Source organism: Solanum pennellii, chromosome 8 (genome assembly GCF_001406875.1).
Source record: "Solanum pennellii chromosome 8, SPENNV200".
Classification (NCBI taxonomy): domain Eukaryota; kingdom Viridiplantae; phylum Streptophyta; class Magnoliopsida; order Solanales; family Solanaceae; genus Solanum; species Solanum pennellii.
The window spans coordinates 60,127,178-60,149,878 of record NC_028644.1 but is presented as its reverse complement, the minus strand read 5'-3'; the positions used below and the strand labels follow the sequence as shown (position 1 = coordinate 60,149,878).

General features: G+C 33.7%; 2 protein-coding genes across 6 annotated transcripts; one reads left to right on the top strand and one right to left on the bottom strand.

The window, feature by feature from the left end:
- Positions 1 to 3,823: 3,823 nt before the first annotated feature.
- On the top strand, positions 3,824 to 7,794 carry LOC107028662 (aspartyl protease family protein At5g10770-like). Its single transcript, XM_015229823.2, has 2 exons — positions 3,824 to 4,317; positions 6,361 to 7,794. Exons 1-2 carry the CDS (start codon positions 4,149 to 4,151, stop codon positions 7,647 to 7,649), a joined length of 1,458 nt encoding a protein of 485 aa, XP_015085309.1. The 5' UTR covers positions 3,824 to 4,148; the 3' UTR covers positions 7,650 to 7,794.
- A 927-nt stretch (positions 7,795 to 8,721) lies between these two features.
- LOC107028394 (peptidyl-prolyl cis-trans isomerase CYP95) lies at positions 8,722 to 19,747 on the bottom strand. 5 transcript variants are annotated; one of them, XM_027919361.1, is made up of 16 exons: positions 19,596 to 19,697; positions 18,058 to 18,177; positions 17,897 to 17,951; positions 16,868 to 16,956; positions 16,648 to 16,696; positions 16,506 to 16,530; positions 14,921 to 14,959; positions 14,407 to 14,450; positions 12,976 to 13,093; positions 12,735 to 12,862; positions 12,283 to 12,595; positions 11,985 to 12,091; positions 10,603 to 10,810; positions 9,613 to 10,512; positions 9,469 to 9,534; positions 8,722 to 9,390 (listed from the first exon to the last, which is right to left on the bottom strand). In XM_027919361.1, exons 9-16 carry the CDS (start codon positions 13,047 to 13,049, stop codon positions 9,090 to 9,092), a joined length of 2,097 nt encoding a protein of 698 aa, XP_027775162.1. In that variant the 5' UTR covers positions 13,050 to 13,093; positions 14,407 to 14,450; positions 14,921 to 14,959; positions 16,506 to 16,530; positions 16,648 to 16,696; positions 16,868 to 16,956; positions 17,897 to 17,951; positions 18,058 to 18,177; positions 19,596 to 19,697; the 3' UTR covers positions 8,722 to 9,089. The 5 variants fall into 5 exon arrangements, with proteins under 5 accessions (XP_027775162.1, XP_015084934.1, XP_015084936.1 ...); XM_015229448.2 differs by lacking the exons at positions 14,407 to 14,450; positions 16,648 to 16,696 and having other exon boundaries at positions 19,596 to 19,747; XM_015229450.2 differs by lacking the exons at positions 14,407 to 14,450; positions 17,897 to 17,951; positions 18,058 to 18,177; positions 19,596 to 19,697.
- Between the last annotated feature and the right edge of the window lie 2,954 nt (positions 19,748 to 22,701).

Below are 22,701 nucleotides of genomic sequence, written 5' to 3'. Positions count from 1 at the left end.
CACCCCAACCCCACCCTCCACCACCACCCCAAATAAAAATTATTTTTAAAAAATATTTTTTAATTTCATAAATCATTTTCTGCTCTAGTAAAAATAAAAGATGTCTCTCAAAAATATTTTTCATTCATAAATCAAACACTAAAAATCATTTCAGGAAAATATTTTCTACTCACTAACCAAACATGAGAAAATAAGTCTAAAATCTATTTGTTTTTCAAAAAAAAAAATTTCTAGAAAAACATTTTTCATGAAAAACATTTTCCTTCGTACCAAACACACCCTTAAATTTCATCTTTTTTCAATCATGAGAAATATTGTAAGTAAATTTAGTTGAACAATTAAGTCAACGTAGGTGTAAAAAGTCAACCTGTATACATCAAAAACTAAAAAGAATAGTGCGACCTCTTTCAATATATTCTCATCAAACATAGGAAATATTTAGAAGTAAAAGTTTTCATATGAGTTAATCACTTTATTAAATAAAAAAAATATTCTATTACCCTTTAATTTTTTTTAAAGTGTTCAGATTTGTTTGTAAAAATTTGAAAGAAATTTTTTTAAGGGTGATTAATAACATTATCTTCTTATTTATAATTTTTTAATTTGCATGTAAAAATTATAACTAATATGAGACAAAAAAGTTAATGCTATTAGCATTTATTTTTGTAAAATATATATGGATTTTTTTGAAGTGTAACGAAATACACTGAAAGCAAAAGTTAATTGATCGTATGTCTAGTGCCTTGTATATTATTAGTAATGTGTTTTTAAAGCAAAAGTTGGATTTAGATGTGTGTATATAGTTGAAGGGTACGGGGAGGGGATTACGGATAATCGAACCTTCACTAATAAGGTAAAAATTCATGTAGATAACTAATTGAGCTATAAATAAAGTGTAAGATATTGTATGTATTATAAACTCCGATAAAGCAACATCAATTTTCTAGTGGCCAACTAAAACGTCAACGAACTTCGGCAACAACAAATGGATGTGGTTAAGGAGTGACCGCCGATATATATTACTTCCTTCGTTTTAAAAAAATAATTTCATTTTTTTCATAATATTTTAATTTTAACTTTTCACATGACATTTGCAAGATCAAACGATTAAAGTGTGTTTTGGTACATTTAACATAAATTTAATTTAGTTTTAAAAAAATGACCTCTTTCCTTTTTTCATAACGTTTTAATTTCAATTTTCCATATGACATGTGTAAGACCAAAAGATTAAAGTGCATTTGATACATTTGACATAAGTTTAATTTAGGACAACAAGATAGTTCAGTCTATTTTTATTGTCTTAAATTTCGTTCCAAATCAAATTAGTTAATTCTTTTTTAACTAAATGGAGAGAGTATAAAATTACATGATTTTGCTATATTTTATATAATTATTTAGAAGCACCACTGTACGAGAATAAAATAAAATATTTATAAAGTTAATATTTTAAAGAAGTCAGTGTGATATTAAAATTTTAGTGGAAATAGCTTAATGGATTTGAGATTTTTGGATATCAGAAACAATATTTGATTATTCACTCATGGAGTTTAGTTCCAAAGAATAAGCGTCATCAACATGATTTATTTATTTACAAACCTTAGTACGAACTTCGACATTTTAATTTTATTGCAAACACTTCCACTTCTTAGTTTTTATGTGTTTTACTTTATTTTTCTTTAAAATTCTTTGTAATTTGAAGAAAAAAAAAACTAGAAAATATAATATAAAATATATAAGTATAATATCAATTTGTGCTCTTAAGTACTGACCTTCTAATAACACCTTCCTAATAATATGTAAAAACCTTGAAAGAAAATGTCTTTTCCAAATAGATTTTATGTAATGTAAATTTAAATTTATCAAACTTTAATAAAAACGTTGGATACTGAATAAAGAAAGAAAGAAAAGATGAAGAAAAAATGTGTAAGAAAGAGCATAACATGAAGCAAAGTGATGTATTATTGGTTGTTGGATATATGACTTGGTGAATGGGGACTCTTTGGAAAAGCTTTCACATTTTGTCCAAGACTCATATTCAATTTGCCAACTGTTAATTATATTAATTATATAATTGATGGATTCTTTAAAACTCTTTTTCATTAAATTCTCATATCAATTAAAGGAATTCTTAAAAACATTTATGGTGTCATTAGCAAGTAGTTTTTGGGGAAAGTTAATAATTTATGTCATGATCTCAATTGATATTTTTGAGTGCGCATAAGTAGACACCTAAATTTGTTTTAAGTTAAATATGTAGACATAGATATTCTACACGATATAATACGAATCAATTCGATTGTGTTTCACACACATTTTCATGTAGGACGAATATGTATATACTTATTTGACTTTTTACAAATTTAAATATTTATTTGTGGACAGCCAAAATTAAAGTACATAGATGTCAACTGAAATTCAAGTTGTATTTATGTATTAAAATTGGCACGGCCCTCCGGAAGGACGTTAAGCATAAACTGGAAAATGTTCAAACTTTTTCGGGGAATTTTACACAGCTTCTCCTAGTTTTATGAACTGATTACATCCTATTCCTTTTTCTTTTCAAATTACAAAAATTCATTAAATTTGGTGGAATCTGGATACAATATCTCAAAGCGTCCTGGTACATCGCGTCCCAATTTCTGATACATCTCTCAATGTCCCGATACATCTCATCTCGATTTCAAATACATCACCCGAAATTCTGATACATCGTGTATGTCTCAAAATATCGCGTGAAGTGATGCATTCAATCGATGAATCGCGTAAAATGATATATTAGAACTGATATATCGCGTAAAATGATGTATCAAAAATAGAGTTTTTTTATTGTTATTTTTTCAAATGATAGAAAATTTTAAAAAATATGATAAAATAATAAGTTATGTATTTAAAACTTTTTTACATTTTTTTTAAAATCAAACACGCTAAGAAAAGAGTTTAGATTGTGTCTATCAAGGAAACTTCAGTACTATTTTTTTCCTCACTCTTAGGATTATTTTATTTAGGCATAATACATAAATATGCTCTTTAATTTGGTTTTGAATTATATTTGTGTCCTTCAATTTTGGGTGTGCACAAGTAGACACTTGAACTTGTATAAAGTTGAACAAATAGAACACATGTCCTACATGTCATCCTATGTGTCATTTTTTGTCCAACGTGGTGTCCTACGTGTATTTTGTCATGTAGGACTCATGTGTTTATTTATTTAAAAGTTGGATAGCTAAACTGCCTGTTTGTGCATAATGTAAGTTGGAAGTCAAAGTTAAAATTTGAAGTCAAGTTTAGGATCGAATATATGTATTATGCCTTTTATTTACTTCATTATATATATATATATATATTATTATGAAAATGACTTTTTTTAGACGAATTAGAAAAAATGGCATCAATTGAGAAGGATAAAGTGATAACTTTAGTAGTTGAAGGGAATGGTAGCGTTGCCTTTCATTTTCACTCCATTTAAGATCCTTGACGTCTTATTAGATGCAAAATTACCTAAATTTACCAATTTCACAATATAATTATTTCCTTAATAATAGAAACAAACCCACCATAAAAGGCTCAATCACAATTTAAAGCTTATGTGTTCTGAATTTGCTATTGAATAAATAGTTATCGTAGTTGTTGGATTTACAAATAAATATTTATTTATATTTAATGAATTTCTGTAGAATACAATTAATTAATGATAAAAGTATATTTTTTTAAATAACTTAAGTTTTTATACGAGATAATCACAATTACAATCACAATCTTCAACATAGTATTATAATAAATAGAGTTTTTGGATCAAATCTAATACTCTCCTTTTGCCCCTGCGGCTACCACCCCCACCACCTAACTCCCCACCTCTACACGCACCCTAGAAACTCAACCTGTTATGATACTATGTTGAAGATTGTGATTTTGAAATCGAAACTAATACTCTCCCTTTGCCCCTTGCGACGGCTACCACCTCACCACCTACAAACCCCCCCCCCCTAAACCCCACCCCCAAAATATTAGTATTTTATAATAGAGAAAAGTAAAGAAAAGAAAATAGAGTTGTCTAAGTGGAAGGTCCAAAAAAAAAACTTCTCTATATAATAAGCATAGGATGAAAGGGCTTTTTGTCAAATATCCAAATACTATTATTTGTTTCACCAATGGCCACTAGAAGTGTTTTGTTCTCTTCTTCTTTTCTTCTCATTTTGCTTTCATTCTCTTTGGAGAAAAGCAATGCTTTGGAAGGAAGAAAAACAATTGAATCCAATTTCCACACTATCCAACTTACCTCTATTCTTCCTTCTTCTTCTTGCAAGCCTTCTAGCAAAGGTAAATTAATTAAGTCTCCCTTTTATATCCTCAAACAATACATATTTACTTTTGGCATACTAACTAATATGTGTATATTAATGTTATACATTGCTATATCACCATTTTCATTTTAAATATTCATCTATTTGGATTTTTTCTTTGGTGTAGTGTGGTGTGGTGGCCTAAGCTTAGATTCATTTTAAATATTCATCTACTTTGATTTTTTCTTTGGTGTAGAGTGGTGTGGTGGCCTAAGCTTAGATAAGGGAAGAAGGGAAGGGGAAATTTTTTCATCCTTTCGTTTCATTTTCTGTGGCATTCTTTTTTATTTAGTATTTTAGTAAAAATGTTACGGCATGTTCTCATAATTATGAAACTACAATCATAATACGATAAAGCTCACAAAATTAAATATAAAAAGTATTCTTTAATTATGTGTTTAAAAAAGCTTTTTTAATTCTGAAATTTTACGATTAGTCAAACATTATGTCTAAAATAAAATGAATGTAATATTACCTCTCATCTACTACTTTATTTTTGTAATTTTCCTTTTTAATTGTCTATTGTTTTTTTGTGGGGGAGGGGGGGGGGTTTGAAAAATGTGGTTGCATGGGTGTGGGGTTGTGGTCAACGAATGGATGATATTTTCTTTTCAAATGTTGTGGGGTTAAAAATAAAGCAATAATCCATCTACTAATGTATTCGATTTGAAATTAATTTACCATAAACAATTACATTTATGCTGGGGACCAAAGTTTTTCCAATATAGATTATTGATGGAGACATTCTAAAAATTCAAAAGAATTAATTACTCTACAAACTTACCTATATATAAATTCACATGAATCAAATAGTTACAAAATAATTGATAAGTTTTAAATTATAGTCCTACTTATAGTAAAAGGATCTTGATTAATCATGTTACTTTGCAATTATTGATGTTTTTCATATTCATTATATTTGTTATTTTATTTTATTTCTTGTCTCACTTTCTCAATTATTTGGAGCTCCACCATGTCATGAAAGTTTCTGAAAAGTTAAACAATTATAGGGGGGACAAGTTTTTTTTTTTTTCTAAAAAAATGAGAATAGAGATAACTCACTAATGGTGAAGATTAAAATAAACAAAAGATTTATCCAAAATTTGGTGAAGATTCATTCAAAATACAACCTAACAAGAAGTCAAAATGCAATCAGTATATATTAATGATTTTAGTTGCTATCAATCAAAGTATTAAATTTCTGCCTAACTTTTCAATTAAGAAAATTAGGAACCAAATGATGAGAGTTGAAAATCATAGTCTTTGTCTTTATTTTATTAATTTGAAAATAATCTCTTTACCTCTACAAGGTAAGAGCATGAGAAATACACTTTATTTTTTAAAAATTCTATTTATGAAATTTTATTAGGTATTTTATTGTTATTGTCATTTTTATAAATAAGAAAATTGAGAGAAAATTATTCCCTATGTTTCTTGACTTTTATTTGACCAGCTTTTAATTATTTGTTTTTAGAAGAAAGACTTCATGTTGGTCTTGTTGATATATATATATATATATATATATAAAATGCAATTTAACAACTATAACTATCTCTCTTAGATTTTAATTTTAAAGAATGATATTCTACTAGTCACTTGCTTATATTTGCGGTGTAAACTTGTTTTCATATGTACAATAATTCCAACTTATTATATTGGAAAATATTTTTCAACTTCTCCCCCGCACGGATACATATAACTGATTTCAACTTTAGTCTTTTTTTTCTAATTTTATAATAACAATTTTAAATAGGCAATAAACTTAATATTTGTACATGTTCAATAAACTTATTGATCAATAATAATATTTAAGCAAAATCTATTGAGTTCAGCCGAACCTGCATGTAGGCTATTAGCTCCACCCTTGCTAACACAAACACACGTAAAAGATACTCCGATCTTTTCAATTTACATGACATAACATCACTATAACATTTTATGATTATAAGAACGTGTCATACTATTATTACATTAATTTTAATTTTGATTGAATTGTTTTATATTGTCATTTTTTTTTTAGGTAAAAGAGGAGGGGCATCATTGGAGGTCATCAACAAACATGGGCCATGTTCTCAACTCAACAAAAAGGGTGAAAAAGGCCCAACTTTAACAGAAATGTTGGCCCATGATCAGGCCCGAGTGGATTCAATCCAAACCCGAATCGCAGCCCAAAACTTCAACCTCTTCCGAAAGACCGAAAAAACCTCCAAAAAGTACAGAGCAAGAGACTCGAAAACCACTCTCCCGGCGCAACCAGGCACCGCTCTCAGCACCGGAAACTACATCGTCACCATCGGAATCGGAACTCCGAAGAAGGATCTCACACTCATCTTCGATACGGGCAGTGACCTCACATGGACTCAATGCGAACCCTGTTTCAAAACATGTTTTCCTCAGCAACAACCAATTTTCAACCCATCGTCTTCTTCAACTTATTCCAACATTTCCTGCAGTTCCACAGCTTGTTCTGGGCTTAAATCAGCTACCGGAAATAGTCCTCTTTGTTCTTCATCTACCTGCGTTTACGGTATCCAGTATGGTGATTCATCGTTCTCAATTGGGTTTTTCGCGAAGGATAGGCTAACTTTATCAGCAACAGATGTGTTTGATGGATTTATGTTCGGTTGTGGGCAAGATAACAAAGGATTATTCGGGAAAACCGCCGGATTAATCGGTTTAGGCCGTGATCCTCTTTCTATTGTATCACAAACATCTGCGAAATTCGGGAAATACTTCTCTTACTGCCTTCCTACCGGAAGAGGATCTAATGGTCATTTAAGTTTCGGCAAGAATGGAGCTAAATCGAACCTCCAGTTCACACCATTCGCTTCATCACAAGGAACATCGTTTTACTTCATTGATGTTTTAGGTATTTCTGTAGGTGGAAAGTCGTTAGCGATAAGTCCAATGGTGTTTAAGAACGCCGGAACAATCATTGATTCGGGTACTGTGATTACCCGGTTACCTTCTACGGCTTATTCTAATCTGCGAGCAACTTTCCGGCAGTTCATGAGCAAGTATCCCAGAGCACCAGATCTATCTTTGCTTGATACTTGTTATGATTTAAGCAATTACACTACCATTAGTATTCCAAAAATCAGCTTCAACTTCAATGGGAATACGAAGATTGACATAGTTCGAAATGGTATTTTCTTCGTAAACGGTGCATCTCAGGTTTGCTTGGCTTTCGCTGGAAATGGAGATGATGATAGTATTGGGATTTTTGGGAATACACAACAGCAGACCATGGAGATTGTATATGATGTTGCTGGTGAGAAATTAGGGTTTGGTTATGGTGGATGTACTTGAAAAATCCAGTTGAAAAAACAATACTCTATATTGTAATAAGTAGTGAAAAATGTATATCAATTTATAGTTTATGAAAGCCTGATTCTACTTGTTAGATTCGATTATTAGCAATTGAATTCTAAAATATAAACAACTTGTCCATTTATATTTGTGAGGTATCTTCTTATTGTGTTCTCAATCTTTTTCCATTCATAGGTTTCTTTTATTTTCTGATAGTTTCTGTATGTATTAATTATTAGGATATATACTAACTGGCTAGCATATTTCCATCATTGAAACTAGTACACAGATGTAGTCATATTCTTTTGGAAAGCCAAATAAGAGGACTTACTACTATCAGATACCACTCTAAAAAACATGTACAAAGAAAAATAAAAATACATGATTTGATAACTAATGATAAACTATTTCAATAAAAGAAGTTCAAAAGGATTACCTCATAAAATAATAATATTAAACAAAATATATCAAAACTTTGATCGAACCATGTCATCATGTCGGTTAAGTAGATGTAAATAATTACAGAGAGCATTGGATGTCCATTACATCATGGGAGCTAAATATCAGTTTGAACCTTGCCATATTCAGAACAATTACCTGAGTCATATTTTTGCTGCTGGAGCTAAATTGACCTTTTGCTGGCCTAACTATGTATATATAATCATAAAATACATATATAATTTACCAATTCGATCATTCCTTCAATTGTTTAGATTATAAAAACCAAAGTCAAACCAAATACCGTCAATTTTTTTTTAAATGGAAAACCCAAAACTGACTTCCCCCACCCAAAGCAGAATGCAAAAAGTACCTTTGCAACATAACAATTTAGATTTTCATATCAGAATGGCGAGGCGGTGGCATCATAAACTATCTTTTTGCCTGCTGCCAAAAGCAAGGTGTAGCCAGCTAGGCTATCAAATGAATCTTGAAGACTATCATCCCCACAGATTAAACAGTAAACAAATGAATTATTTCAAAATATACCTAGAAGAAACAGAGAGAAGGACGCAGAAAATCAATGGCCACAAAACGAGAGCTCTGCCGCTGCAAATTCAAGCCATGGAAGTTGTCAAGATCAACCAAAACCAACAAATGACTAGTCCAAAATAGGCCTTCACTGACATGAAGAACCCCAATTCCTCCATACAAGAAAATCCTAAATAACATGGCGTGATGATGCAAATCCAATATTTCGTAAGTAAACAGTCTGAACATTACTCCCTATGCCAATTCTAATAGCCAAGCATAAAAAATTATTCAAAGGCATCATAAATCACACGCACACAACACCAAGCACACAAGTTTTAAGTATCCAAAATGCCGTCCAGAATCCACTACATAGGAAAAGACTATCCATTTGGCCAAGCCATAGTCGCAGAATGGTGAAAACTCAAATACGTATGTCCAGTTGCACTACTCAGCAACTACATTCACTCCTCATCCCGATTCAGGAGATCCATCTCCATAGGAAACCAGACCTGCCTTCCCAGGGGGACTCGCCGAGGATGATACTGACTTGCCTCTGCTGACTTGCTTTGGTGATCGTGAGCCCCGAGATGATTTCGACTCTGATCGGCTTCTGCTCCGAGAAGGTGATTTACGGCGTTCAGCTGATGGTGACCTGCGATATCTGTCCACAGGAGAGCGACTTTGTACAGGGCTTCGACTATAACGGCGACCACGGTAACGCACTGGACTACGTGAGACGCTGCGGCTTCGGCTTCTTCTGCCTCTGTATCTGCATTTTGGCAGTGACAGATTAGCTCCCTGTCAAAGAAAAATCTAACAAAAGTAGCATGTAGCAGAAATAACAAACCTGGGCGGTGTTCTTCCTCTAGGTGGACTCCTATAACGCCTAGGTGATCTCCTGTATCTCGAATATCTTCCAAAAGAAGAAAATTAATGAAAGAAGATATATATTTAATTTCCTGTACCAATTAGAAAGGTTTGTGATGTTCACCTGTCACGCTCACCATAACGGTATGGCCTAGCAGGGGACCGGTCAGGAGACCGACTCCTGTATCTACGAACATAGGAGTAACGCTCACTAAAGCCCCTTCCCCTCCTAATGCGCTTGGGAGATCCATCCACTGAAGCACTTCTTGAAGAGCTCCTCGCACGATCATACACCGGAGATCTTGCTCTACGACCTGCACTAACAGGACTTCTTGAATAGCTGCGTCGATTGTTCCTGCTAGGAGCCCTACCTGGACTTCGGCTTGGGCTTCGCCTAGAAGGAACCCTACCTGAACTTCGGCTTACACTCCGTCGAGAAGACTTGACAGGGCTTCTGCTAGGGCTCCTTCCAGCGGGCCTAAGCCTTGAAGGAACCCTACCTGAACTTCTGCTTGCACTCCTCCGTGAAGACCTAACAGGACTTTTGCTTGGGCTCCTTCGAGAAGACCTAACAGGGCTTCCACTTGGACTCCTTCTATAAGATCTAACTGGTGTTCGACTTTTAGATTTCACCGACTTCCTTGATGAGGCTCTGTGTGGACTTGGGGTAAGTTGCCTTCTAGGAGATGCTGAGGGACTTCTGCTACTCCTTCGGCGTGAATGAGCTCTCGCTGGAGGACTCACACTGACACTTCCTCCCCTCTTGCCTCTCACTGGGCTTCTACTAATGCTTCTTGCGGGACTACCACTACGACTCTTAACAATGCTGCTGCTCCTTCTCTGTGAGACGCGATGAGGACTTCCACTGCGACTTGGACTTCTGCTTATACTATGTCTGGATCTCACACTTGGGCTCCTGCTCACACTGCGCTTTGGGCTAACACTTCGACTTCTGCTTAAACTCCTCCGAGGACTAATGCTCATACTCCTACTCATTGTCCTTTTGGGACTTATACTTCTGCTCCTGCTCAATGACTTCTAATAAAATTCTGATTCTGAAAGAATCCATAAGCAAAAAGAATAACCGAGTAGCAATGAGAAATGAAGAGTAAACCTAGATTTGCCAGGGTGATCATCCACCACATCAGGCTGCCTATCAACAGGTTTATCAGATCTAATTTCCATTTTGGTATTATTGCTTTGACGCTCTCCGTTCTCCTTGGGAAATTCTACCTCCTCTCCTTCAAAAATGTCAGTTGCCTCTTTCTTGTGATGAAGAGAAACTGCTTCTCCCTCCTCAAGCGAAGGAGAATGATTTCCTTCTGCAAAATGTCCATAAACCAGTTAACCATAAGGATGCAATATGACCAGTATAGATTAAATGTTACATGCATACTGTAAATGCAAGACTTGGAGACTTTCAAAACATAATCCCATCAACTAGAAAGTGTGTACAAGAAAACCTCTTAAATAGAGATGAAGAATCAGATGTAGTGCCATCATAGAAAGAACTTTATGTAACCAGAAACGAACTTATAGAACTTCAAAAATCTTAGAAAAATTTAAAGATAAAAGGATCAATACTAGACAGCAACTAGTGATAACAAAATACACCCAGAAACAGAAGAGAGGTAAATGGATAGCTCAAGAATTTATCTAATTTTCATGAAAAATCACAAAACGGTGAAATTGAATTTGCTGGTGAGTTGCGTGATTATTGGTGCATAAAGAAGCTTGAACAACAGTGTCAATCAATAAAAGATCAACTGCAGTCTGCCCACCTCCAGAATTAAAACCCGTTTGGATCGACTTAATTGTTCAAATTAAATTAAGTCGAAAAATTCTTGAGACCTACTTATGGTTTCTTAACTTATTTTAAGTTATTTTCAACATGCCAAACACTTCCAAAAACTAAAAGTGACTTAAAAGTGGGTTTGACCGACTTTAAAGCCAATCCAAACAGGCTCTTAGAATTGTTCAGTAATGATAGGCTGAGAACCTTGCCTGATACGAAAGAAACTCAAAGAATCCTGCTGCACATGCCTAACACAGAATGTTGACTTGGAAAAGAGTCAAATAAAACTAATGAAAATACAGTGATTTTGGGGGAATCATGCAGTTAGGTTTGTTATTTGATGCAACCTTAGACTTGATTGCTTGTGAGCATTTTTGATACTACAGATAAATCTTAAGAATCAGTTGGAAAAATATTGTTCTTATTGTATACCTACACAAAAAATTCTACAGTAACTAACAACATTCTCACCACTATGCATGGCCTATTGCTGCAATTATACTGGACGGAACCATCATTTGGAAATGCAAGAGATACAAACGTATGCCAACTTTTACAACTCACAAATTAATAGAGTTTTAATGCATCGGAAAGAGTAAAATCTGATGCACATATAGAGACTTGGAATTGACTCTTGAAACCAGAAATGATCGAAGGAGCTGAGGGCTAGAGAGCAGCAAATACAAGATTCTCTGAAGTACCTGTTTTCTTTTCCATACTTTTGTGCTTTCCTCCGGAAGCCCGTCTTACACCATCTTCGTCTAAACCATCACGTCCACTCTCACTTTCTGAAGGACTGTCTGATGCCCTGGTAAAGAATATTGGAATGAAAAGACCGTCAGTCTCTTAAATTCCCGCATTAAGAAGAGATGGAATGAAATTATTGGTCAGAGATAAAAGGAAATATTCCAATTGTTACCCCCATTATTGAACATATGGCATCTAAAACTGCACAACTTAACAATGTATGGAGCAAAAGATAGAATACTGAAGAGCAACCTTTTCGATTTGCGCTTAGATTTCTTGTCACGTCTTTTGCGCTTTTTCTCACGTCGCTTCTCCTTTCTTTTGGAACGTCTATGCCTGTCTCTTTTAGATCTCTTCCTCTTCCTCCGTCTATCATCACTTGATGAGCTAATTTCAGAATCAGAAGATACATCCGAGTCAGAATCACTTTCAGACTCAGAAGACTCAGTATCACTATCTGTTGAGCTCTCTGATTCTGATGTATAATATCTCCTCCTCTTTTTCTTTCTCTCTTTGGCGGATTTTTTGTGCTTCCCGTTTTTCAATTTATTTAGCTTTCTCTTATCTGCACCAAGGAGAAGAAAAATTAAATAAAGCCTCATAACTTGCAGACTTTTCAATTAACAAAAACTACAGGGAGAAACAACAGTAAAGGAGTATTTCAAAGCAAGCTTCCAAGAGCAATGGAACTGCAGAAGTCTCACCATCAGGTAACTCGCCACAATTGATTATCTTCACAGTTACATCAGGTTTTCCCTCTTCATTTCCCACACTCTCAATTTTCTTAAGAACTTCAAGGCCATCAACAAGTTTGCCGAAGACTACACATTTCCTGTCAAGAAAAATATTATGCAGCGATCTGTTAAAGCAAGCTTCCAGCAGAGTAGGAAATTACAATCAGCATCTACAAGAGGCACTAAACTTTCTTGAGAAATTAAAACAAACCTGTCAAGATGATGATCAGCCTGAAAGGTGATGGAAAATATAGAACCGCGTGCATCACGATCAGCAATAGCCATAGATAGTAGACCTTGGGAATCATGTTTTATCTTCGGCGACTCATCTGAAATATTAAATTAATTTCACTTGTTACAGAAGCCTGTCTTTTTTCTTTCAACCAATTGATTTAACAGAGAAGGGCCAAATATGCATGGACAATCGCAAAAGGTCAATACACCCTTTCATCAACCTGTTTTGCCAAGAATACCTCTATAGTTATATTTTTCGCCTACTTATGCCCTTTGACTAAGGGTCAAAGCTGAATTGAAAAAAAGTTCATTAAAATAAATCCACTCACCCGGTTTTTCGATTTACCCAACCCGAGCACTTACCAGATTTTTTAATTTTTTTTTATACTCTTCAATCTATTTTTGTGAAAAAACTGGAGAACATTTTTAAAATTATTTTAAACAAGATCAACCTCAAGATGTAGACTTTTTCAGTGCCAAAACCTGGAAATATGCACAGAGACTTCCAAAGATCAGTTTCACAAAAAGTAACTACTATAATTATTATTATTATTATTATTATTATTATTATTATTATTAACAAGATCAACATCTAGAGGCCGGGCTTTTTAGAGCCGAAAACCGGGATCATGCAAATTGACCTCTAGAGGTCATTTTTTTATAAAATTTTTTGAAAGAGTTCAAAATCGCACCGATAATAAACTGACATGTGGAATTTAAATAAATGTTTTCAGAATTCAGTGTTGATCAATGGTCAAAGGAAATAAATGAGCCCAAAATGTAACCAAAGGGGTATTTTTAGCAAAATAGGTGGATGAAGGGTATTTAGGCCTTTTGCGATAATCCGTGGGCATTTGTGACCCTTCTCCGTTGATTTATTAGTTCAAGCTATCACATCAAAGAGATAAATCTATAGGCCCTGCAAAAATTGCACCTCCAAAAAGGTGATGCTAGACCCATTTCATTAAGCAATGGGCAAACAACTAATTGCACTTGAGCAAGTGCACTATACCATGATTTACAAAACTAAAACCAACAAGACAATTTTAATTTGTAAAGTATGCCCTCTCACTAGCCATTATTCCAAAACTATAATTGTTTGTCACGTTTTGTATGTAGAAATTGATAAGAAAAATCCATTACTGAATCTTTCCAAAAGATATTTCTGTAAGATCACCTACACCTAGAGAATAGTCAGGTATCAATATACCTGCGAACATAAAATGTTTATATACAGATAACGCAAGTATTATTACCCATAAAATTACAAGCAGGCCATTTTTTTCACAAAAGGAACTGCTAAACTTTGCCAATCTGCAATTTTGCCCTAGTGACAATTTTTCTAGGCAATCATGACTAATCAGAAATTCTACCATACAGCTATTGTTCTGATCTGATAACCAATTACCTCAGTTCTGCAGTAAAGTTATAATAGATTTCCCTGGGATTGTTCTGAACAAAATGAACCATACAGAACAATCAAAACAAGGCTTAAAACACTAGGGAAAAAAGCAAACAGCAAATTAAATTTCAAATTCTCAAACTACTATAAAGTATAAAACCAAAAAAAATATCGACAAAAGCACAGGCAACATAGCCTTCATGTCCCCTACCATTATCTGAGAGGAACAATGTCCAATACCAATGGATTGAAGCTCCCAAGCAGCATAGAATTAGATCAAAGTCTGCCTCAACCTTCACAGGCAATACAAAAGGAAAACCCATTTTCTTTCAAGATAAACGATTTTTTGCTAAAAAGGAATACACACACTGTTGTTTGTGTTTTGATTTACTATCCATTATATTCTAGTCCTCTAAGAAAAAAGTAGGGCAGTCATTCAGTACATGAGACGAACATCAAGCAGTCATAAGATGTGAGGCAAACTCTAAAAAAAAGGTGGGAATAAAAAAAGAGGTCTCACCTGGAAACTTTCCCCCATAGATGCTTTCCCCATAGTTCCCTGCAAAGAAGTAGGCACATAAACTCAGAAACTTTAACCAGGACCTGCTGTGGTGTTCCGATTCAGCCTTTTGCAAAGTTTTGACCGAGTCAAGAAACACTTAGATTTCAAAATATGCATACGAGATCATTTTCAAATCAACAAAAGGTAACAGGATTTACAATTAGCAAATTTAATATATAAAGCAACTGAAACACCGTTTATACCAGCAATTTGTTTTTCCATTCGTTGCAATTATTTTCTTGAGGCTCCAGACTATACGTATTCACTTATTAATTCATCCAAGTTACCTTCACATTGCCAAATGATATCCTCACAAATCTAACAGAGAATGCCAGAGACTAACCACAGCCAATAATGTCCTCAACTGAGAGACCATTCAAAAAAAGGTGCAACCATGCATAACATCCCTTCCAATCGGTCTACAATAATGTCATTGACAAAACAGACTACAATCCACCATTCTTTCTACTCATATTTCAGTGTCTCAGGTCATATCACGGGAAGAGACTTGTATAGTTCATTTAACTGGTTACTTTTCCCAGGATATAGATAAAAAAGATAACACACACAGATACTATAATCAACAACAAATTTTAGTCCAAACTGTGAAACAGGATCCCTTCAAAACATATGGACTCATTTGTGGGGGGCGGGGTTCAAATGCCTTAGGAAAGCCTTACATCCAAGGATAGGACATACTGGAAATTATGTGAAGAACATAGAGTGTACAAAGGGGGGTAAATTGGGGAAATGAAGAAGCATGCCATTCGCTCCAACTTAATAAGCTGCAAATCTAAAACAGATGACTGTATTCTATATGGAACAAGGCAACAATATCACATCAATCAATCATTCAAATATGACTGATTGGGGTTCAATGTTGATTACAAGAATTTCCGTTCACTCTGCTCCATTCAGTTTTTTCATTTCAATGCTAATAATGTGGTTGTCAAGGCAAATTAGAATTTTCAAAAACTAAGATTCTCAAAACCTAGTACTTAAATTCACATGGACATATGAGTCTCTGGACACACTAGACATAAAGTAACAATACTCAAGTCTTGATGGTTTCTAATTGTATCTAGTCATATCCCCGCACATACATTTTAACACCTACATTTCAAAACAATTCATCTTTCAGATAAATTAGAGCTTTGGAGACCCAACACTCACTAACATAAATTGTAGTTACACAACCATTCTATCAAACTTGTTCAGTAGCTGCTCCCTTCTGTAAAATACTCTAGTAGCACTCCTACATCTCATTCAACCTATACAAATTCTGTGTGTTATATCATATATCTACTCCCTGAAAGACTAAGCCAAAACATATGCCTCGTCTTTGTCTGCATGCAGGTACATCAATTTTGCAGATCTCATTTCACCAACAATTCCCTTAACAGGGCAAAAACACAAATGGTCAAAATTAAACCCAAAACAATAGTATACAATCAACTAAGATAGTCCATCAAACACTGAATTTTAGCAGACCATCAGTTGAGTATATACAGAAATTAATGTAGTATGTTGATCAAAGGCATACCATCTTGTCTCAGCATGTCACCTGCCTGAAATAGAGAGGGGAAAAAACAATTAGTTAACTATCACAAAATAACATGAACAATGAGCCTTGTAATATGCTGAAGCTCGGTAATACAGAGGACGAATGACTCAGTCAATACAACCTTAAAACTACATCACAAGAAATGCAGTTGTGACCATCAGCCCTGCATCCTACAGCACAAACAAGGATATCTGACTAAAAGGAAACACCACTTCTTAACCGTGCTCAACCACAAAGCCAAGAGCTGTGTAATGGAGCACTTCTTTTAAGGCAAGAGTGCAATGGAGCACATTCAAACTACATGTCAACAGAACAAGCATAGCAAGAACCTACAAACATACCTGAGCCACGGATCCCTTGACAATACGATGGAAAAAGGTTCCTTTATAATGCAATGGTCTTCCCGTCTTAGAGCTGACTCCTTTCTCCCCTGAAAAATAACAATTTCTTCCTATGTCAGTTGAGGATACCACAGCACTTAACATGGAGATGGATAAAGCATCCAAGAAAACGAAGAAGACAAAGATCAGTTCCCACAAGATGACGATTTATGTCACCCTATAACATAAGGAACTAATGACCAAGGCACCTTGAACCTACAGCCAACAGCAACCAGCCATTATCCCAGGCAAAGGAACTTGTTAAGGTAACCTGAACCACTTTTCTATTAGAAGAAATCTAAGGAGATAACTTAAAGAGCGAGCTGACAAACTTCCATGAATAAAGTGAACATCTAAGCGATTTTATCAACCTGACAGCTGCACTGCAAGTGATTGTTTATCCATAGACTGTTTGCCGGTCAGTGTACATTTTATTTTTACAAGGAGTTTCCAGTTAGTTACAAAATATTTTACAGCAAGTTCATTATTTATAATCTTTTTGCCTTTTTGATTAAGTATTATACTTATCCTTCTTCTCATGGGTAGTTACTTTTACATGGGCAAGCATCATATAAGAAATTATTGTAGCTTAACAAAGAGAAAATTCAAAGACAGCAAGAAAGTTGACAGATTTTCACTGTGTTTGTGATGGTATGTAACAATTTAGCAACAAAAAAGAAATACAACTTTGGATCTTTCAAAAAGAGAGAAACTATGAATTACTCAAAGTCAGTCCCCATTCAATCTGTCTGATTGAGTTTATCACAAATAATTTCCACATTCGGGAGAACAATTTTGCAGCACTGAAACCCCATGTCATGTTATGGAACCACAATAAGGTCTGAATGCAGATTAGAAGTATGTTAAAGAAAAGAACTCAGCAGAATACGGGCAGGATAAAAGGTCACAGAAGGGAATGTAACTTGAAAAACCAATCCAACAGGCTTAGACTAATATATGATACATGAGCAGCACTCTTATATTTGTCACCTGTACACAGTGCACGGAAGTTCTCTGCAGTTTTTGGAGCCACGTCGGTGAAAAGCTGCAAATAAGATAACTCAAGGGTAGCCAACTGTAAGTATCTCGTTATGTGAGTTCAAATACGTATATTTAAGGATAACAAATCTAGCGGGTGGATAGCTTGATACCTCAAAAGCCATTCTTTCAACTGGGTCGCCATCAATAGAAACATCAAGGAACACCTGCGGTTTCTTCTTACTCATGTTTATGGAACTTGTTGCTTCGAGAACTCAGGCTGGCAGGTATATCTTCAAATAAGAAAGAGGGGAGTAAGAGCATGAACTATAAAGAAGGTTGCAATTCTACTCAACTATGAAAGGAAAGATACAAGGGAAAGCATGTCAAAGGAGGAGGTTGTATAACTGGTGCAAAATTGTTCACTTTGGAATTAACTACAGAATATCGTATGCAAACAAAATTCATTTACTTGACGCAAACAAAAACCAAAAAGAACAAAGGAGAAGGTTGGCTGTTAAAATATCCAGTAACATATGGCTAAATTCAATGAAGCATATGGCTAAATTCAATGAAGCACGCATCCTCTACCAAAAGATATGCTTGAAGTTACTCACAACACACAATCATCAAAAAAGGTTGGTCAAAAAGTGCCACACCAAAAAAAAAATACTAAGGCCTACACAAGATTTACAAAGATATAGAATGATATAGAGCCCCAACCATCAAAAGAGTAACCTCATATGTATCTTTATTGCTAACAATCCTTTAAAAGGGTATAGACACCAACAAGAAAAAAGTAAAGTGTGTTAACATAACATATCTTGACTAACCCCAACCATTAAGTATACACTGCAAAACTGCACACCCTAAAGGTTATAATCAGCTAAATTTTCATCCATCTTATAACACATACTTAACTCAAAGGGAAAAATTAGTACACAGAACTAATTGCAAAAGAGAACAGAGAAAATTCGAGCCACTTGGTCCCAAATATTATTTATAATCTTGGAATCACTAAATTCACCCAAAGACGCTAAGAAAAGAGAGCAAAGCCCAATAGAGAAGAGCACAGAAAATGGATCCACTTCAATACACTAGAAACCATCTTACCTATCATACATGACACAGACTCGGGCACATCTACACATCTAGTAAAGACACACAGCTTAAGGATCCAGGCAGTGTTTGTAGAAGATGAAATGTGCTTGGATTGTTAAAGTTTTTACTCATCTGAGTAAAAGTGGATAAGACACTCCCTCAACCCTTTCAAAAAGAAAACCCCCAAAAATTGAAAAAAATTGAGAAAAATTGAGCTTCAACAATTTTAGCTAGTTATATTCTTTAATAACTTGAACGACCTGCAAACAGAAACCACAATCTATTTATATCATAAACTTCAAGCATGGGAACACCAGCATCTTAACAAATTATGCAAACAAAAGAACCCAATAACCTCGCCATTTGCCAAAACCCTACCCAGTACCTAAAACCCTACTGTTATACCTAATTTCAGCTAACAGTAGCCAATCAACTAACAAACAATCAACTACATTCAGAACTTCGAAAAAGACAATAAACAGCACAAAATTCATTATTAATTATACTACAAACGCTACCCAGCTTCACTAATCAGAGAAAAAAAAAAGTATAAATGGTGAGAAAAAGCGATAAACATCTCAAAATTGAGCAGAAGAAGAGAGATGGATACCTGAAAAGTAGGCATCAAAATGATGAAGGAGCTCTGAGTGAAATGTAAGGACGAGAGCGGCGATATAGCTGTGAGAATTTTAGGGTTTTCTATCTTCTCCAAAATCCGTACGCTGAAGATTTATAAATCACACTATAGGGAAAAAAAATAAAATTTAGAAGGTGCGACAATTTCTAGAATTCTGGGCATAATAGTCAATATACCACTAATAGGACGATAAGAAATAATTTATTCGTATATTAATTTAAATAATATTTGGTGATAGATAGGAAATATGACATTCTAGAATTCTATCAAGGGGCATAATAATTGTTAATATACCACTAAACTATAGTTCGATAACAAATAAAATATTCGTATATTAATTTATTTGATATTTGATAGATAGATAGATAATATGACATTATGAATAGAATTAATAGGATGTTTCGTTGATAATTTAAAAACTTGTATAACTAATACATATAGATAAGTTATGTGGAAATATATGTTTGCATAATAGAAAGTAGAATAACTAATATATATTTAACTAATATCTCATAAATAACTAATTCATGCATAAAATAATATATAGGTTCTTTCGTAACTATCTTTATATCACCAATACATTCATAACTCTAACTAGTTACTAAATCTCATTTAAAATTTGTATCTATTGAACACATCTACACTTTGATTTTGAATCAATTGATATAAAAAAAAATTAATAATAAAAACTAAAATTAACGTCTAAGGAGTACGTTTAACATGTAAAACTTACTCCTTAAATTTTAAGGCTTACGCCTTATAAACTTATGTCCTAAATTTGGCCCAAAAGCATTTTTGGTATGCTACGCCTTGAAAACACCTTTGAAGATATTAATAAAGATTTAATAGATTATTTCTTCGTTTATTTGTCTATTTGCTTATATAATAGATTATTTAAGATATAAAACTTTAACTTAAACAGAGCAAATTAAATCATTGTTTTCTATAAATCTAAACTTTTTATTTATAATCTAATATAAAATTTAATTAGTAGTCGATATTGATAATGAGAACGATGCTTGTCTACCCTAAAATAGGTATAGACGATATGAAACAGTAGCAAACAAGTGAAGACACAACTATCGACAAGATAATTGAATTTCTTTTACTATATTCAATCATGTACATTTTAGAACACAAGTATTAGCTTAATAATATTAATATTTATTGAAAAAAAATTACAAACTAAAATGTCAAGTGATATATATATATCTTAACGACATGTGTTAAGAACCCCAAGACATGCATATGTGAAGAACTAACATATATATAAATAAGGGTTCGTTTCTTTTCATGCGAACTCCAATATATTTCATGAATAAATAAATGGAATATAATTCACTTTTGCATAATTAACCTATAAATAGAGGAAATAATATATCAGATTCATATAATCAACCAAACTAATTTAGGTCTAAAGTCATTGATTGATGAAGAGTTATCATAATATTAATCGTTTAAATACATTGGAAGTTGCAATAACAAAAAAAAATTAATTTGACCTTATGTGCACCCAGAGGTTAGCCAGGTTTTTCTTATCATAGAAAAAACTTTAATTCGAAACCAATTAGAAAGTTTGAATATGATGAGCTGTTTGTTATATGAATTTGTAAAGCATTCTTTGATATGCATATTTTTCTTTTCTTTGTTGACACAACTTATTGCTTATTCAAGCAATGAGTTGAGTCTTAAATATGTCAGGTGCAAAATTTGAATGAAAGAGTTGCTAAAAAAAACGCTATGTTAAAAACAAAAAATATGTTAAACAAATTGAAACGAAAGAGTATGAACTTTATACATTAAAAATTTCTGTTGTATCAATGTTATGTCTTATGTTTCTTCTGATCCTTTTAAACAGAAACAATTCCAATGGAATAGTGCATTTGAAGGTGCTATGAATGATAAAAACTAAAATGCAAATGTGCACAACGATACAAGGTATGTTAATTAACTCAACGAAGATCCTATAAAAAGAAGCTCACATATATTCCGACATCTATTTGGGAGAGCTGGAAGCCTCACTAAGAGATGAGGCTTTTAACGCTACCTATCAAGGCGCCCCAATGACGAGTTTGCAGACAAAAATCTAAAAGCATTGCTAAATCTTTGTAGATATGTTAAATAAATTGGCCTAAATCACCCTCATATTTATACCAAACTTTGATTACAGCTTTATGATATTTTACATGACTAAATTTAACTGGATTTTAGTCAAAATGGATTTTGGTTATTCCACAAGTAGTATTATTACTTTTATTTGACTGTCAAAATGCAGAGATAGACTTCTATTATACTACCTCACCAAATGTGTAGCTAGTATCTACATGTTAAATTTGACAAGATTCAAAAATGAATTAATGAGAAGATATGATAATTAGGAGGATAATTCTTCATTAGTAGAAAAGTCAAGATAGCACCTTTAGTAGGTGAAATTTAGGTGAACCATAAATTGATTTCACAAGGCAAATCTTTACATTTTGACATACTGTGATGTCATGGATGACATCAATAGGAAGAATTCACTCCTATAAATAGGTAGCTCCTAATTCATTTGTAATACACCTCTAACTTGTCTTCTCATCTCCTAAGACATTTGTTCTTCTTTCTCTCTTGTAGTATTTTTTTGTACTCTTTTGGAGTGAAATAAATAATGGTTGGTTGTATCCGAGGAGTAGGCAAAAAAAACAAAAGTTTGCCGAACCTCGTTAATTCCTGGTGTTCTTTTTGTTGTTGTCTCATTTAATTAGCTACCTTTAGATATAGTAGTTGTGATTCCATCAATCTCTATATATTCGGCTTCCGCAACAATTGGTATCAGAGTCAAGGTAGTAAATAATATTTGTAGTAAAATGGGAGACAAGAAAAATGATGAGTCCACATCAAGTATCAATAATACGTCATCATTGTCATCTTCGCTTATGACAAGAATTGTGTCAAATGCGAAATTTGCAGTTGAAATTTTTGACGGGTCAGGACATTTCGAAATGTGGCAAGGCGAGGTCATTGATGCTCTTTTTCAACAAGGGCTAGATATTGCCATTGAAGAAAAGAAACTAGACGGTGTAGGAGAAGAAGATTG

What these genes read in the sequence shown, in the direction of transcription:
- LOC107028662 (XM_015229823.2), top strand. Translation starts at nt 4,149, where the DNA reads ATGGCCACTAGAAGTGTTTTGTTCTCTTCTTCTTTTCTTCTCATTTTG. An exon ending in TTGCAAGCCTTCTAGCAAAG is followed by an intron (nt 4,318 to 6,360) that starts GTAAATTAATTA and finishes TTTTTTTTTTAG; the next exon opens with GTAAAAGAGGAGGGGCATCA.
- LOC107028394 (XM_015229448.2), bottom strand. Translation starts at nt 18,132, where the DNA reads ATGAGTAAGAAGAAACCGCAGGTGTTCCTTGATGTTTCTATTGATGGC. An exon ending in TTGAAAGAATGGCTTTTGAG is followed by an intron (nt 17,952 to 18,057) that starts GTATCAAGCTAT and finishes TCTTATTTGCAG; the next exon opens with CTTTTCACCGACGTGGCTCC. An exon ending in CGTTATGGTGAGCGTGACAG is followed by an intron (nt 9,535 to 9,612) that starts GTGAACATCACA and finishes TTCTTTTGGAAG; the next exon opens with ATATTCGAGATACAGGAGAT.